The sequence below is a fragment of the Nicotiana tomentosiformis genome, chromosome 11, assembly GCF_000390325.3.
Source record: "Nicotiana tomentosiformis chromosome 11, ASM39032v3, whole genome shotgun sequence".
NCBI lineage: Eukaryota > Viridiplantae > Streptophyta > Magnoliopsida > Solanales > Solanaceae > Nicotiana > Nicotiana tomentosiformis.
Window position 1 is genome coordinate 119567305 of NC_090822.1, and position 17761 is coordinate 119585065.

The window sequence follows — 17761 nt, forward strand, 5'->3', positions numbered from 1 at the left end:
AATTTGATTTTCATCAACAGTACTCTCACTGAGAGGGAGAGCCACCAAATATATTTACATGTTGATTTGTTCATCCATGCAATATAGCGACAATTGGTATAAATGACACATTTTTAATAATCACATTTTGATCTCGAAATGAATGTCAGGAAACATTTATAGTAGAATATTTTTTTTATGAACTCATTAATTTCTTACTCATCATTTGACCTTTAATAATTAAAGAACTTTATTGTTTTCCTTGTATTAGATTTTAGTTAACAATTTTTTTATTATTTTCGTGTATGACATTAGAAAAATAGTAAACCTTTTTTTTAGAGCTTTTAAGTTTTACTCTAAATTTTCATGTTCACAATAAAACAAGAAATATTCCAAAATATACGCATTCTTGCTTTTTTACACCTTTAAATCTTTTTTATTTTATTTTATTATAAAAGTATGAAGCTCTGTAACGAGACATTGGCAGATATTTTTAATAAACATATTACATCAAAACTATATCGCTAATAACGGTTTGATATAATCTATCTACAGAGGTGGATTCAGAATTTAATATTTATGTGTTTCAATAATGACTTCGAGTAAATTTTCTATAGTAACTAGATTTACATTCAAACATTTATAGATATTTAGTGAATTTTTCGAACACATTTACACTATTTGGACAAAAAGCTACCGAGTTCACGTGAACCCGTAGGTCGCAAGGCGAATCAACCCATGTCTATCTATTTCTATATCTATGTTATTATAAAAGCATGAATATTAAAACGTTGAATGTTAAATGACGAAAATATCCTGAAAATTTAACTGTCTTTTATGCCCTTTGAAAACTAATTAATTCGAATAATTATATGGCTTTCGATTGGATAAAATTGCAATACTTTTCTAACAAGTGTTTGAAATCAACTAAACTTGACCTATATACTTCCATGCTGGACAAATTTTGTGCTTGACCACGTCTAAGATATAATTGAAGAATTAAGGTAACTAATCACAAATTAAATAGAATACAACCACAAAGTGAAAATTCGAGTTGCGGGAGAATTTTATGAATTTTATCCTAATCGAAAATGTAATTGTGGGAGAAGTATGTTCTATGGAGTCCCAATTGAAGGTCTTATTATATTAAAATTGAGTGACCTATTACTACATTTCAAGTCTTCTCGGTTCTCCAAATTCTCGAAAGGGAAGTTCAATATACTCCATAAGAGTAGTGGAGAACCACTCATCGACGCTAGATTGAACTTCATATTTTAGACTTTAAAGTTAATTATAAATTTGCCAATATTAATGTGATTAAAATAGCATATCTATTAAAATTACAAAAGATACATCCATGACATTAGTTACATAACTTTGATATAAATTAAAGGAACTATATCTAATTTTTCCTATTTTTGTTAATATTATATACACGTATAAATTTATTGTTTTGACATGTAAATTTTTAATGATTTACGCAGAATGACACGTGCAACGCACGTAAACATAAACTAGTTTACTCAATAATGCTTAATCAGTTAAATTTTATGTAGGCGCTTAGTAAATACATTAAATATGCGTTATGCTACATTGAAGAATAAATTATTACTTTGTAGAGGACAAATCTCATCTTTTTTTAAAGTCATTCTCTACCAGAGAATTATAAATAAAGAGCTAAAATTTTGGGGGGAAAATTATATGAATACGATTAAGGATCCAAACGCGGATCGAGAATGGAAAAAAATTGAGGCGTGTCCATTAGCGAATATAAATCACATTCAATAATGTTACTTATAAATCTCATTCAAAAAATGCGACTTATAAATCACACGATTATAGCTTGAGGACGAATAAAAAAAGATTATGTTCTTTCTTTCTTTCTTTTTCTTCCTTTGTTCGAGAAAAAGGAAAATAAACAAATATGCTCGAAATAAACAATATTTTTTTTTATCATTTGATTGACGGAGAACAAAGGAAAGAAATTTGTTCGACATTCCTTCACATGAATAAAAAGTTTATGAACCTAAGTTTTTTTTTTTTTCAATAATTTGTACAAGGCAAAGAAGAGATTCTTTCAACTTTTACTTCAATTCAGCTGTGTCTAGACTGTGTTGTACGAAGCTGATCCTGAATCAACTTGACTTTCTCCAAGGCATCCCGAACCAAATCAGTACCTAACAACCTAGCCTCTCCCGGCTCAAACCAACCAACTGGAGAACGACACTACCTCCATATAGGGCCTCATAAGGAGCTATCTGAATACTCGATTAGTCGTTGTTGTTGTAGGTGAACTCTGCAAGCGGTAGGAACTGATCCATGAAGCCCTCGAAATCCATAACACATGCGCGTAGCATATCCTCCAAGATCTGAATGGTGCGCTCAGACTGCCCGTCCGTCTGTGGTGAAATGTTGTAGTCAACTCAACCCGTGCGCCTAACTCACGCTGCATGACTCTCTAAAAATGCAATGTGAACTACGTGCCTCGATCGGAGATAATGGACACCGGCACACCATGGAGACGAACAACCTCACGGATATAGATATGAGCCAGCTACTTTGAAGATTAGGTAGTCACCACCGGAATATATACATATATATATAGTTTCGTTCTCCATTTTATGTTCATTTGTATTTTTTTTTTGTCCAAATTTCATTTGAAAGTATACCTTGGCGTTTATTTGGAGTTTTTGATTTTGCAAAATCAGTTTTTAAGTTTTACTAAAGAATGGTTGTTTGAGCTAAATCTGGATTTTTTTTTTATGTATATGTATATACACACTGTATAATGTGTGCGTATACAGACATACTAAGAAGGTTCTTTGTGTATCTCGATGATAATGGAACGTGTGACCAGGAGGTCACATATTCAAGCCATGGAAACAACCTCCTACCGAAGTGCAAGGTAAGGTTCCGTACAATAGACTCAATATGGTCTGACCATTCCCCGGACTTGGCACATAGCGGGAGCTTAGTGCACTGTGCAACTTTTCTTTTTTCCTTTTTTACGAAGTTCAAAATGACGTCTACGCCAAAGAAAGCCTGGTGAGAAGTTGATAACAAGTTGAACAAATATGAAGAAGAAAAAGGGAAGCATAAATCAATACTCTTTGTATTAGATATGCTGCAATGAGCAGCCTGATGTAGTCATAGATGGCATCTTAATTTTGACAACAGAGTCTCAAATACATTATTTTTCATCAAATTTTGATAAGTATACTCTATAGAAGTGGCATATATATTATAATCTCTATCTTCTGGTTTTTGCACCTTAAGTGAGACCATTTGATCACATCTGGGCGCGAGTTGTTTACTTTCCTATATCTTGGATGCATCTGCTGTGACTCTGCTCAAAGCAATGGCTGCTTTAGATCCGGATGGCCGGTCCAAATACTTGCTGATGAACTCTCCGGCTAGCAAGAGTTTCTGTATATCGACGTTGGTTTTTATCCCTAGACCGTTAAGCATATAAACAACATCTTCAGTTGAAACATTGCCAGTTGCTCCTTTGGCATATGGACAGCCTCCGAGTCCAGCAACCGACGAGTCTATTGTGCTAATACCCATCTGTGGACAATACAACAGACAGTAGTAACATGAGTTGAACATTCTTGAAATCTTTTACACATTTGAAAACTCTGCAACAATAGCCAGACTAAGAGGGGAATATTAGAAGCTCAGTTGATTGGCTACCTAAACTTTCATCTTGTACTTGAATTCCAAGAGAAGAACTTACTTGGAGGGAAACTAAAATATTAGAAAGAGACTGTCCATAGGTATCGTGGAAATGCACAGCAAGCTTTTCAACAGGAACCACAGCCATCACAGCTTCAAGCATAGGAACAACACTTCCTGTAAAACAAAATAACATGGAAAGGAAGTTAAGTCACACACTTTTTTTTAGGAAGTCACTCCACAAATTTAATATGTAGAAACTCTGTTTTTCGTTCCTATCCGCTCTTACCAACCATCCAATTGAAATACGATTTAGATACCAACTAAAGCAAGATAAGAGGTCGAAGCTATATCTTAACTGTATATGTTGTATTTTCTAATCCAATAAGCTTGGTTACACTGGAAAAAATCCTTTTTTCAGCAACAAAATACTTTTGTTTTTGAACCACTTACCAAAAAGAAAAAACTTGAGTTTAGGAACCTAATCATAGAACTAGTTCAGAAACATAAATAGCATTTCAGTTGAAGTAATCACTGAAAAACTAAGGCATTTTTCACTGGAAAAGTAAAGTACATCGTTCAAAATATTTTACCTGGAGTAGCGACTCCTATTGTGTCTCCAAGGGAGATTTCAAAGCATCCCATGTCATGAAGTTCCTTTGCTACATATGCCACTTTCGAAGGTGAAATTTCTCCTTCGACTGGGCAACCAATAGCACATGATACATATCTGTCACGCATTGAAAGGTCAGATTTTTAAGTTTGAACCACATATGATGGTAAGGCATAAAATGCAACATGCTACAACATCCAAGCTGGCTGCAGCAAACTAATAAGATTTCTTCTTCTCTTTCCCTATAGAAATATTTATGAACACTTGAATAGATGATGGAAATACTATTTCTGTTATTGAATGCCTCAATGAGTTTAAATACAAGTTACAGTAACCATCTTTCTAGAGTTTTATGTAAACCAAATAACTGACGAATCCTATCTAAATCAAAGGGATAACTCTGAATACCTAACTATAATATCGATAAATGCAATCTAATCTAAAGAGATAAATACTAAAAACAAACTGATAGCTACTAGTAACAAGGATTGTTGATCCAATAATATTAAGGTCCTCATCCTGTCATTAGTCTACTAATGAAATTGAAGTTAGGAAGTGAGGTAATTTAGACGGCTCGCTTCAAAATTAAGGCAATTCAAATGATCATTAGAGGTCAATGAATTCGAACTCATGGGAAAAATAGAAAACGAAAGAGCATTTCATTTAATATAAAGATATGTGGGCATGAAATGCATACCCGCGCACGGGTATTGACAGCTTTTTGGCAGCAGAAGTAACAGCTCGATATCGGACAAGGCTTTCCTCAATACTGCAATTAATGTTTGACTTTGAAAAAGACTCCGAAGCTGATGCAAAGACAGCTACTTCTTTCGCCCCAGCTGCAACAGCTGCTTCAAAGCCCTAACAGAAATTCAAATAACACCAATATAATTATCAGACGAAGAAAGTGGTAGCTAAAGCATGAAATTTTTTCCAATAAGTGCTACATACTTTCATATTAGGTGTCAATACAGGCAATCTGGCACTTTCCAGATCCTTCACTGCCTCCATTACATCCTTGGCATCCGACAGCTATCAAAAAGAAGCAGGAGAATGAGTATAGTAAGGAAAAGTTTCACAGAATAAACGCATAAAAATCAAGCTATTTAATCACAGAGTCTAAAGCAAGCTTCTATATAGGCTATAGCCAATGTTTAAGTTCAGCAAAAGAGGTTTCCTTATATATAAAAGGAGGAAGAATTACCTGAGGTACCCATTTTGGAGAAACAAACCCCGTCACTTCAACAACAGGTAGCCCGCAAGAGACAAGTTTTTGAACTAATTCAACCTTCACTGATGTAGGAACAATATTCTTTTCATTTTGTAACCCATCCCTTGGACCAACTTCCACTATCTTCACATACTTTGGCATGCCATCAAACAACTGTTACCAGACAAAGAAACAATCAGGAAATTAGATTAAGAAGGACCGGAAATCTGTGCACGTAATAAAGAAACAATTGTCTTGAAATAAAACATTATCATTGTGTTGGATCTCCAACTGATGTACGATAAACCAAAAACATTCAGGCAAACCAGAATCACTGTTCATTCCATGTTTTCTAGACGAGCTAACAGAGGGACAAAAAGGACTTCGACGAATTACCTTGAACGTTTTACTCACTGTACTTCTATGGTTGCTGTAAGATTTATATTGATGATCTGTCAAGTACTGTGAATGAGACACAGTTCCACATACTCTATAATTAGTGCTAAAACTCTTGGACCTTCGACTTGAGATGCCGTTACGCGATCCATGTCTTCTCCATTTGAAATTCTCTCTCCCATATTCGTCATCATCTTCACTGAAGACAAACATATTAGGAATTTCATACATCAAATTCAGTCAAGCACATCATCAACAACAACAAGCCCAGTAATTTCCCACAAGTGGGGTCTGGGAAATTCAGTCAAGCACATCAAGGCGAAAATTCCTAAAAAAAAAAAAATCCACGTCGAGATGCCAAGTGGCGAGAAACTTCAAGGATTATTAGATAATAGTGCCTCTGTTAATGAACCACCAAATGATAGGAACTCTTTTATTCAAAGAAAGAGTGGAAAAAGTTGTGTCCTTTGTCACGAAAAAGATAACATTCTAGCTTTGTTTAAAACATTGCTCAAGACATTGATAGAAAATTAATGATCCAAAACAACAGAAACCATTATAATAGCAATACAAACAGATCTACATTATGAATAATTTTTCCTAACACCGATTTTTATGTTCATGCAGGCTTCAATTTTACCCAAGATATCGGCCTATTTGAACCTTTGTTACTCAAAAACAAATCAGTGGAAGGAGCAGGCACCTTGAAGTCAAATATAATAAGAATGAGCAAGAGGAACAACTTGCAAAAAAAGGATATAAGCATCTAACCCCGTGCAAAGACATATACAGTACAAGAAATGGCTCCCCATCACTATTTGTCACTCTAAGTTGTGCAGAGAGAAACACCGAAAAGCACAACCTGAGTCATGATATATACTAGCTTAATAAGAGCAACACTTTATCTACTTACACACAGCTGTTGGATGAGCTGCAACTTCTCCCATCAGTCCAGGAGTCCCCCATCGCCATATCTTCTCCTATAGGCCTGCAGCCACCAGATGAGAATCTCTCTAGCCAATCAATGTTGCTCAAACTTGGCAACCTGTCCAGGTTAAGAGGCTCTTCCAAGCTTGACATTGTTGGGGGGGATGAAGCTGCTGGAACGAGAAATAAAGCAAGACAAAAGTAAGCACTTTGCCTTAAAAATTCGCCAAGAGACTTTCTAGCAAGAATCAGATCCATAACAATTCAAGGGTTTGACCATCTTGTACTGTTGAAGTAATATTAAGAACTCAAATAAGTGTGGCTGGTGAGAGAAAAAAATCAATTGTAGAAGAGTCTATTGGAAATGCACATTGCACTATGCTCGTCAGGATAGTTTACTCGTTTTGTCGAAGCACATAGCTTTGTAGGTGTAGAGAAGGAGAATCATAAACCCATAGCAACAAATACCACTCAGAATTGATCACAACAGCATTCATTATCTTTTGTCCAAGCACATAGCTTTGTTTGAGCATTCCACCAATTTTAAGCCTGAACCCCAAAATTAAGCATATAAAAAAGGAGATTCACAAACACTAACATTAACTTATTCATCCCCTACATTGTGCAATGCTGAACTATCGACCTGCAATGAAAAACTTCTGCATCCAGTTCTCCCTCAGATGAGCCTCAAGACTTTTTCAAAGGGAATCATGCAGCAAATGATCAACATAAGCTAACTAAAGTAACCAAAGTTTAAACACTCTCACTCCCTAAAATGAAATGCACCATATCAGTTTCCCGCTAAATGACAAGAATTATGTAAACTGTATATGATCTCCGGTCTCCTCGACGAGGGTGTAGTATCATTGACACATCCTGAGCTGACTATGCACCAAATTTCATTGTTCTTTATCAACTTAAAAAAAAACAAAAAAACAGCCCGGTGCACAAGGCATCCCGCATTCACACAGGGTCCGGGAGAGGGTCGCACCCAAAGGGGTGTGATATAGACAGCCTACCCTAATGCAACCATTAATGGCCGCTTCCACAGCTCGAACCCGTGACCTATAGGTCACACGGGACAACTTTACCATTGCTCCAAGGCTCCCTTCTTCATTGTTCTTTATCAACAATTGCAACAAATAAAGGATTTCACTCAAAAGCTACACTCAACAGGAATTATGCACCCTTTAACATCAGAATCACAATTCACATCTTTCTTCCAAAAAAGAAGATAAATTCCTACTTAGTCTTCCCATATCATCAAGATCACAACTTTCTTCTCCAAAAAATAAAAAAAAATAAAAAAATTCCTACTTAGTCCTTTCCATAACATCAAGATCACAACTTTCTTCCAGTAAATACAAATTCTTACTTAGTCCTTCCCATAAATCAAACTGATAACCAAGATAACTAAAAGAAATCCAAGCTTTCACATGTATTCTTCTAAAACTCAGTTCAATTTCAAAATTTAACCAATACCAACTACCCAAATTAATCAATTTCCAAACTTTAATTCTTTTCAACAAGAAACAAAGGTGGGTTTAGCAGAAAAACAAGAAACTCACCTGAAAAATCAAGAAAAAGGTCAATACAAGAATCAAAGCTCTAAACTTTTTTTTCAGGGTATTTCTGAAAACAGTGGAAAAAATTATAATAAACTATAGAGGAAGTAATATTTACCCCACAAAGTACCCCACAAAGGAAACGTGAAGGAGAGTTCTTTGTTGTTTTGGGGAGAGTCTTTGTCTGTGTTTGGTGATCAGTAGCTAATATATATGGTGTGTGTATAAAGCTACAGTAATTAATAACTTTCAGAAACTTCTTTCTTGTTACTATTTGTTGTTTGTTTTTATTGTTTTTTCTTGTGATGTGAATTGAATCGCCAACAATTTGGAGGGAGTAGAGGTAGAGGTAGAGGTAGAGGTAGAGGTGGGGTTTATTATTAGGACAAGAAGGTGGTAGGTAGTTGTTATTGGTAGGCAGTTGGTCAAATTCTTTGCACTAAAATTTATTGGTTATAACTCCTATTCCCTTTAGGTTCTCGCAATTGCAATTATTTCCCATACTTTGTCATTGTGGGGTAGTCTACCGGCAAATATTTTGTTAATTTTTAAAAAAAAATAAAATTCAAAGGAAACCTGCGGCCACTATATTCGGGCGCGCACCGAATAACATACTCGCTGTGTAATATCTAGCAAATTTTGTTAATTTTTAGATTGTGTAAAAATAATTTTACAATAAAACTTAAGTTATATATACTGACAATGCAAATCGTTTTTATAGATTAACAGTGAATTTTAACCCGTAATACCAGGTTAATTATCAATTTAACTAGGTTATAAATTAATGATTATCAAAATATTTAAACTCCTTATATTATTATCTAAAAGCCTGTTAACTGTCTAAAAATATAAAGTGATAACTTGAAACTAGTTATATAAGTTAACTACTTAAATAATCATTTGTAATAGGAAAAACTAAAATTAGAAATTGGAGAAATGTACCTAATATTTAAGACCATACAAAGATATGTTAAATATGCCGAACCTTGGTAAAGATACGTGTAACTCTCCCCATTAGCTAAATCGAAGTGTATTATGTTACCTTAATTGAATTTGGTAGCTATTAATCTAGTGTGTTATACAAAAAAAAAAAAAAAAAAAAACTCCAATGCAAGCATTTATACAATTATACTTTATTTTTAAGTGAATATTTTCTTCCTCTAATTTTGTGTTGGAAAAAATGATTCTCATCCAACTTTAAGCTATAAATACTTATTTCCCCCTTTTTATCTTAAAATATTATTATTAACGGTGATTTTAAGAAGACAATGTCTATTTAATATCAACCTATCATTTATTTTTGTTTTTGTTTTGTTTTCCAAAGTATCCACTTCTCTTTTAAATTAGTAAATATTGTTTCTAAACCTTTAAAATTATCTTATATCAGCATAAGGTGCTATTTTTTATTTTATTTTGCTTTTAAGTAATTTTATAATCTGTTTATTTTCCTTTTTTTCGTTAATAGGGGACCCAATGGGTCAACGGCGACAAGGAGATTACGGAATTGAAACTTATACATTGTGCATAAGATATTGTTCTTTTAATAATTGACCAGTTTTCACGGAATATAATTTGTTATTATGTTAAAAATAAATGGTGATCTTGAATAGAAACGACTGGCAATGGAATTTATTATCTCCTTGTTTCTTATATTTTTAATTTCGTCTATTTATTTTGTTTCTTTATTTAATTTTTGTGACAATGTTTGAAGTGGTAGAATATAACTATTTTTATTTCCATTAAATGTAGCCGTCCATATTTCATGCCAGCTATGGATGTCAACGTAACAATTGGCTGCGTAATTTATTGAGTCTTTTAAAAAACAAAATGGAGTCAACTTTGTTGAAATTTATGGATACTAGACTAGGAGCTTGTTTGGATTGGCTTAAAAGCGGCAGTTTTTAACTTGAGAAAGTATTTTGCAATCAAAAAATAAACTTAAAAAAAGTTAAAATCTGCTTAAAAAAAACAAAACCAATAAGTTGAAAAACACAACTTTTTCTAAATTGGCTTAAAAGCCATATTGCTTTGACCAAGGATATTACATTCTTATCCCTTATAATTTTTCTTAATCCCAAAATTACCCCTAAGTAAAAACCCTACAACATACTATTTTTTTTCTCCATTCTCCAATATTTGTCAATTTCTTGAAGTTCTTAACGTGAAGCAAACAATAATTTTTAAAATAATGTTTGATACATTCCAATATTTTGTAAATATTGTTCTTTTGGCTTCTTTTTTGGTTCCATAACATTTAATTTTTTTGGTTGTTGAATCCTTCCTTTTTTTTAATTGGTGTAACTATATTCTAAAATCAAATCATTCAATGAATTTACGTGTTACCCCTGAATTTGAAGCTATGAACGAAAAATATAATATTATATTCATCATCTTCTTTATAATGTTAACAACTTTAAGGATATTTCAATCATTTTAACAAGAAAAAGTGCTTACCAGCACTTGTTTACCAAACACTTCATCAGCTTGTTTTAAGTTTCAGCACTTTTATCCAAACACGTAACTGCTTATTTATAAAACAAATTCCAGCACTTATAAAATACTTTTAATCACTTAACTTAAAAACCATTTTTTTTAAGCCAATCCAAACGGGCCCTAGAAGCACCAATGCTATTATTTTATATTAAGTGATTTTCTTATAAGTAAATAAAAAATTAAACAATATACATGCCAATTGCATATATAATCTTTAATCTAAATATAAAAAGATTGAGTCCTCCTTGTTAAAATTTTATTAATTCCTTACCCCCCAAAAAATAAGAATCCTCAGAAACATGGATAAAGTTATTTTTAGTTAAAATATTCTACGTTTATTAATTTAATACAAACATTGAATACAAATAATTATTTCCAACCATTCCACCCATATGACACACTAGAGTTCACACAATATTTTTTCTGTTTTTGTCTCTCTTGTGTTTTTTACACAATATTTCTATTTTTTTCTTGTCTTTTCCATTGGCCCCAATATTAATAAGGGGTCAATCTAGCTCACAAGTCACAACTCCAAAGGTATGTTTGTGGCCTGTTTTCTTTTCTTTTGGCATTTCATCCGATATTTGCTTTGGCGTGGTCTAATTAAATTCCGCGCCGAAATGTTCCAATTAGGAGTAAAGCACTTTTTATTAAAGGCATTATAGTCAAATGTAACTCTAAAATTGAATTTTGGGATTTTTTCCTTTCTATACACTATATGAAACTTATTTTCCTAAAATATTCAAATATTATAAATTACCCACTATAAACATGTTTTCCCTACAAAAATTATACAATCGCCTAATATAGTCTCCTTATTTCTGTGGGCATCTATAATTAGACGCGAGAGAGAGAATATTTTTCAGTTGCAAAATTTATACGCTGCAATCTACAACCAAAATAATACGCAATTAACTCCCAAGTTTCTGCATAATCATTCTCTACGATGATTTCCTTAGCTTTTTCACAAAAAAGGCAACAAATTCAAAGCAAAATCCTTTCAGAATAAACCGATTGCATATGAATGTAAAGTATTCTCAATTAGCTCTGACCATATAGTAGATTTCTAAAAAAATTATATGATTGCGAAATTGTTTTGCCTAGCTTGAATTTGTGGATACGACTGGATTACAATGTCAAAATTGGCGATAATACTTCAACGCAATGGTCAGTGAGATAGCTTCGGGAGATATATAGATTTTGATATTGACAGAATTGTAATCAATGAAGATTCAAGTTGTAGTGCTTTGAATGCCGCAATTGCAGAACACCTAATGACAAATACTTCTGTAAAAATCATCGAGATCAAATACAGAGTGAACGAACGGTGTCCTCCAATGGAAATTCGGAACGATATGGGTGCGCGAGTGTATATGGAGACGAATGAAATTACATGATTTGATAAGATCTGAAATGCCTTGTACTGTTTTAAAAATATTTTCATATGAGTAGAGAGGATAAAATGTTTCATAAAGTGTATAGCTCGGTAAAAATCGGTTGAATTTATACATGTTCATTCCTATATGTTGTTTGTTGATTTGTGAATTCAGCTAAGGTTGTGCCATCTCGCATGGATATTTTACAATGGTGCAGTAAGCCTGCATTTTCCCAACTGCAATTCTTTGTTGAAATTAGCAAACAAGGAATTTGGAAAATGATAACGTTTATAGACATTTGGGGGGAAAATAAAGGAATATTAGGCAATTTTTTTTATTTTATTTATTAATAATGAGGAAATACTTATCGGTCCACTAGAATCTTTGTAGCATGTAAGATAAACTCTTTTAACGCAAATCCAAGTCGTAATTTCTAGAAGAAATAGGACATGAACGGACCTTAATGAGGACAACTAGGATTCTTTTATGCCTCGAATTTAATATTTGAAAATTGGCATGGCATGCTTATTTCTAAGAACCTGTTTGGATTAGCTGATTGTAAATAACTGATAAGCGTGAAGTGCTAAAAAATATATTTAACAGCTGAAATTAATTTTTTAAATAAACATTTACGCGTTTGGATAGACATGCTGAAACTGATAATAAGTTGTTTGGTAGAAAAGTACTGATAAGCTATTCTTTTGTTAAAATGACTAAAATAACCTTAAAACTTTATAAAAGATTACTATAAATTAATAAGTTTCGTTGTAAAGAAAATGATGAATATTGAAAATGGAATAAAGAGAAAGTTAGAAAATTTATTTTGGGAAAAATATTTTGTGAATTAAAAATTATTACTAAGGATAAATTAGTAAAAACCCTGGTCAAACTAAAAGTGCTTATAAGCTGAAAAGTCATAAGTTGGAGGTGATCAATTTATGACTGATTTTAGCTTAAGCACTTAGTTTATAAGTACTTTGGGTGTTGCCAAACGCGTAAATAAACCAAAAGGTATTTATAAGTGAGTTTGACTAACTTAGAAGCTTAGCCAAACACTCTCTAAAAGCAATTTAAACTGTTATTTTGTGGGTAAGATAATAAATGAGAACTGAACAAATAAAGATGGTGAACCGTGAATATAAGTGGAAAGGAAAAATGTAGAATATGGTTTTTGCACGGAGTTTTGCCGGTTCAACAATGCAGAGTTTATAATATTCAAACAGATTTTGTTACGACCCGAAATTCCTATTTTCGGGACCGTGATGACGTCTAACATTTCACTTGCTAGGCAAGCCAATGTTATAATAATCTTAACCATTTTTAAATAAATTAAATTAAATGAAAGTCTGTCACGACCCCAAATTCCCTCCGTAAGATGTCGTGATGGCACCTAGTCTCTAAGACTAGGTAAGCCTATCAATGCAGAATAAAATTTAAATTTGAAATAAATAAACTACAATTCAAACAATTTCAACTCCCAAAACCCGGTAGAAATAAGTCACAAGCTTCTACGAATTTATCCTCAATGTCTCTATATATATATATTTAGGTCTAAAGAAAATAAGGAAGCAACACAATAATGATAGAAGTGGACTCCGGAATCTGCGGACGCTGGCAGATATACCTCTAAGTCCTCGTGCACAGGTACTCACTGATATCTGAGTTGGTAAGAAGTACCAGGATCTGCACAAAAAGATGTCCAAAAGCGTATTATGAGTACACCACAGCGGTACCTAGTAAGTGCCAAGCCTAACCTCGGTAGAGTAGTGACGAGGTCAGGTCAGACCCTACCGGAGAATAAATAATAACATGAAAAAAATACTTAAATAATATAATAAGATAAAATGATAATAGAAATGGATCAAGTAGTATGTCACATTTAATTATACCAAATAATGGCAAATAAATACCTTGTGGAAACAAAACATAATTTCTTTTCAATTTTAAGAAAAATCACAACAAAAATCAAAGGCAATTACGACCATAAATCAATATCAACAAGGGAACTACCGAGGTACCGCCTCATAGTCCCAAATCATAAATAAATCCACAATATCTCATTTCCTTATCTCACCGCGGGAGCCTTCACAATTTATTTTAAAGAAAATATTTTTTTCGAAATAGCATCCTGCGTTTTAGCCATCCTTATCACACCGCATGACTTTTAGTAGTTCCCTCTATTAGCCACGCATATCAAGCCACCCTTATCTCATCGCATGCGTTTCAATACCTAGACCTTATACCACCGCATGCGTATCAATATCACAATTTGCACCTCAAGTGCCCAAATATTTCAATTTGCCAAAGTAAATCAACAACGATATTTTTCCACAATAAAGAGCTCACGGCTCATGCCAACATACAATAAAGAGCTCACGACTCATGCCAACATAAATCATCAATAATATTTTTCCACAATAAAGAGCTCATGGCTCCATCACAATGAGTACAAAATTCTTACAAAAATATTCAGGAATAAATAATTTAGCAAAATAATATTTCAAAATCTTTAATACGTTGCTTCAATATCAAATTTAAAAATGTCAAATACTTCATATTAATAATATTTAATTTAAAGAAAATCAACCTTCAAATAATGCACAGAATAAAGGAAACCAAGTTTCAACTAAATAGGTAAAACAATTAGCAGGAAAAGGTCAAACAAATTTAAGGTATATATTTCAGATTAATGATAAAAAATATAATAAGATAAAATAATTTAATAAATGCGCAACAGTGATCTACATAATTTAAAAATATAATCTTTCACATTTAGCCCGTGTACACACTCGTCACCTCGTGTACACTACTTTCAACACATTTCAATAATCACATCAATATCAATCCTAGGGGAAATTTCCCCCACACAAGGTTAGATAAGTCATTTACCTCGACTTGTTCCAATTTAACCAAGTAATATGCTTTTTCCTCGATTTTTCGATTCCAGTCGACTCATATTTAGTCATAATTAATTCGATACAGTCAACAGAAATTATAGAATTAAATCTATAAGAAAATACTATATTTTTCAATAAAAACCGAAATTTTCTCAAAATTGGCATGTGGGGCCCATGTCTCGGAATCCAGTGAAATTTATGAAATATTAACGCCCATTCAACCATGAGTCTAACCATACCAAAATGACTAAATTCCAATAATAATCCGACCCTCAAATCCTCAAATCTATCCAAGAGGGTTTTTAAAATTTTCCAACTTAAATCACCAATTAAATGTTAAAAACAGTGATGGATTAGGGTAATCTAACCAAGATTGAGTTAAGAACACTTATCCCGATGTTTTCTCTTAAAATCTCCCAAAACTCGCCTCAATCCGAGCTCCAACTTAAACATTATGTCCAGTGGTTTCTTCTTCGCGAACGCGATCCTTGCCTCGCGTTCGCGAAGCACAAAAACTGTGTTGCCCAACTTTCCTCTTCGCGAACGCGACCTACGCTTCGCGAACGCGAAGCTTTGCAAACTCAGACCTTCGCGAACGCGTCCCTTACCTCGCGAACGCGTAGACAAAAGACTGGGGTTCCCTAGCTGCCTCACTCTCCTTCGCGAACGCGACGCCACTCACGCGTTCGCGATGTACACACTGCCCTACCCCCTCGCGTTCATGTTCTCTCCTCCGCGAACGTGGAGAACAAAATTCTCACTAGCTCAGAACACTCTTCGCGAATGCGAGGCTCCTCTCGCGAACGCGAAAGAGGAAACCAAAAAAATTGCAGCAGCAGATATCAGCTATCTCACCAAGGCCAAAATTGATCCGTTAATCATCCGGAACACGTCCGAGCCCCTCGGGACCTCAACCAAATATACCAACAAGTCTTAATATATCATACGAACTTAGTCGAGTTTTCAAATCACATCCAACAATACTAAAAACACGAATCACACATAGGTTCAAGCCGAATAAACTTTGAAACTTTTAATTTCTACAAACGACGTCGGAACATATCAAATCAAGTCCGATTGACCTCAAATTTTGCATGCAAGTCATAAATGACATAACAAAGCTATAAAAACTTTCGGAACTGGATTCTGACCCTGTTATCAAAAAGTCAACTCCCCGGTCAAACTTCCAAACTTAAATTTCTATTTTAGCCATTTCAAGCCTAATTTAACTACAGACTTCCAAATAAAATTCTGAACACGCTCCTAAGTCCAAAATCACCATACAGAGCTGTTGGAATCACCAAAATTCTATTCTGGCGTCATTTTCTCAAAATATTGACCGAAGTCAAACTTAGCATTTTAAGGCCAATTTAAGGAATCAAGTGTTCCGATTTCAACCCGAACACTTTTAAATCCCGAACCAACCATCCCCACAAGTAATAAATTTATAGAAGTACATACGAGGAGTTTTATTTAGGAGAACGAGGTTCTAAAAGTAAAAATGACCGGTTGGATCATTACAAAGTCAATTACTGAAATAAAGTGTGGAGGACCATAACAACTGAATCATATAAATACATCCCCGAATATGGTATCACAAGTACACGAGATACTAGAATAATATAAATAAAGGTCTAAAAAAATTCAAGATGTTTGAAAAATAATATACAGATAAGATAAAGTAGAAGGGGACTTCAGGTAATGGAAGAATCTGGATACTATGGGATACCACTAACCTGATTGTTAATGGTATTAAATGTGATGCTCAAATGATACACTGTCAGGTAAAAAATAGAATAAGAGATATTGACTTCTTACTAACAGTAGTATATGGATACAATGGGCTTGAACAAAGAAGAGCCCTCTGGGATACATTGCAGCAACTATATCTAAGTATAGCAGTCCCATGAATGATAGATGGGGATTTTAATGCAGTGTTATAACCCATTAACAAGTTATCTAGTAACTCAATAAGCTACTCAGAAATCCAAGATTTACTGTCTGCCTTCAACACACTGCATTAATAGAAGTGCCTTGGAAAGGTGACTACTATACATGGTCTAACAAGCAGCCTGGAACTGATAGGGTCAGCAGTAGATTAGATAGAGTATTTGGCAATTATGAATGGATAATGTCATGGGGTCATGTAGAGACAAACTATGGATTGACTCAAATTCCAGACCATGCTCCTATGCTATTATCTCTGACAACCTCCACATGGAAAGGTAGAGTGCCTTTCAGATTCTTTAACATATGGGTAGAACATGATGAATTTTCATAAATAGTTGCTAGCATATGGAGTTTACATAGTCCATATGGTACACTGAAATCAATTTGGGCAAGATTGAAAGATCTAAAACCTGCTTTGAAAGCTCTGAACTCTAAGGAATTCAAGGGCATTACTCAGAAAATTGAGAAGGCTAGAATAGAGCTGAGTGACATCCAAGGGAAAATTTCACAGGGTTGCACTGATGCTTTACTTGATATGGAGAAAAAAGTAATACTGAACCTTGAGAAGTGGTCTTTAATTGAAGAGAGTGTCCTTCAGCAGAAGGCTAGATCAAAATGGATATAACTTGGATATTCAAACTCTAAGTACTTCACAGCAGTAATGAAGGATAGAACTCAAA

The 17761-nt window shown here is 33.8% G+C and overlaps 1 protein-coding gene across 4 annotated transcripts; it reads right to left on the bottom strand.

Moving 5' to 3' along the window:
- Positions 1-3068: 3068 nt before the first annotated feature.
- LOC104120156 (hydroxymethylglutaryl-CoA lyase, mitochondrial) lies at positions 3069-8705 on the bottom strand. 4 transcript variants are annotated; one of them, XM_009631880.4, is made up of 9 exons: positions 8484-8705; positions 6787-6970; positions 5874-6072; positions 5472-5651; positions 5219-5299; positions 4965-5128; positions 4248-4384; positions 3716-3831; positions 3069-3546 (listed from the first exon to the last, which is right to left on the bottom strand). In XM_009631880.4, exons 2-9 carry the CDS (start codon positions 6951-6953, stop codon positions 3298-3300), a joined length of 1293 nt encoding a protein of 430 aa, XP_009630175.1. In that variant the 5' UTR covers positions 6954-6970; positions 8484-8705; the 3' UTR covers positions 3069-3297. The 4 variants fall into 4 exon arrangements, with proteins under 4 accessions (XP_009630175.1, XP_009630177.1, XP_009630174.1 ...); XM_009631882.4 differs by having other exon boundaries at positions 6787-6973; positions 8484-8652; XM_009631879.4 differs by having other exon boundaries at positions 6787-6973; positions 8369-8545.
- Positions 8706-17761: the final 9056 nt, after the last annotated feature.

Coding starts and splice junctions, on each gene's coding strand:
- LOC104120156 (XM_009631880.4), bottom strand. CDS start 6,953: ATGTCAAGCTTGGAAGAGCCTCTTAACCTGGACAGGTTGCCAAGTTTG. Junction 4,385..4,964: donor CTGTCAATACCCGTGCGCGG/GTATGCATTTCA, acceptor AATGCGTGACAG/ATATGTATCATGTGCTATTG. Junction 3,547..3,715: donor ATATTTTAGTTTCCCTCCAA/GTAAGTTCTTCT, acceptor TATTGTCCACAG/ATGGGTATTAGCACAATAGA.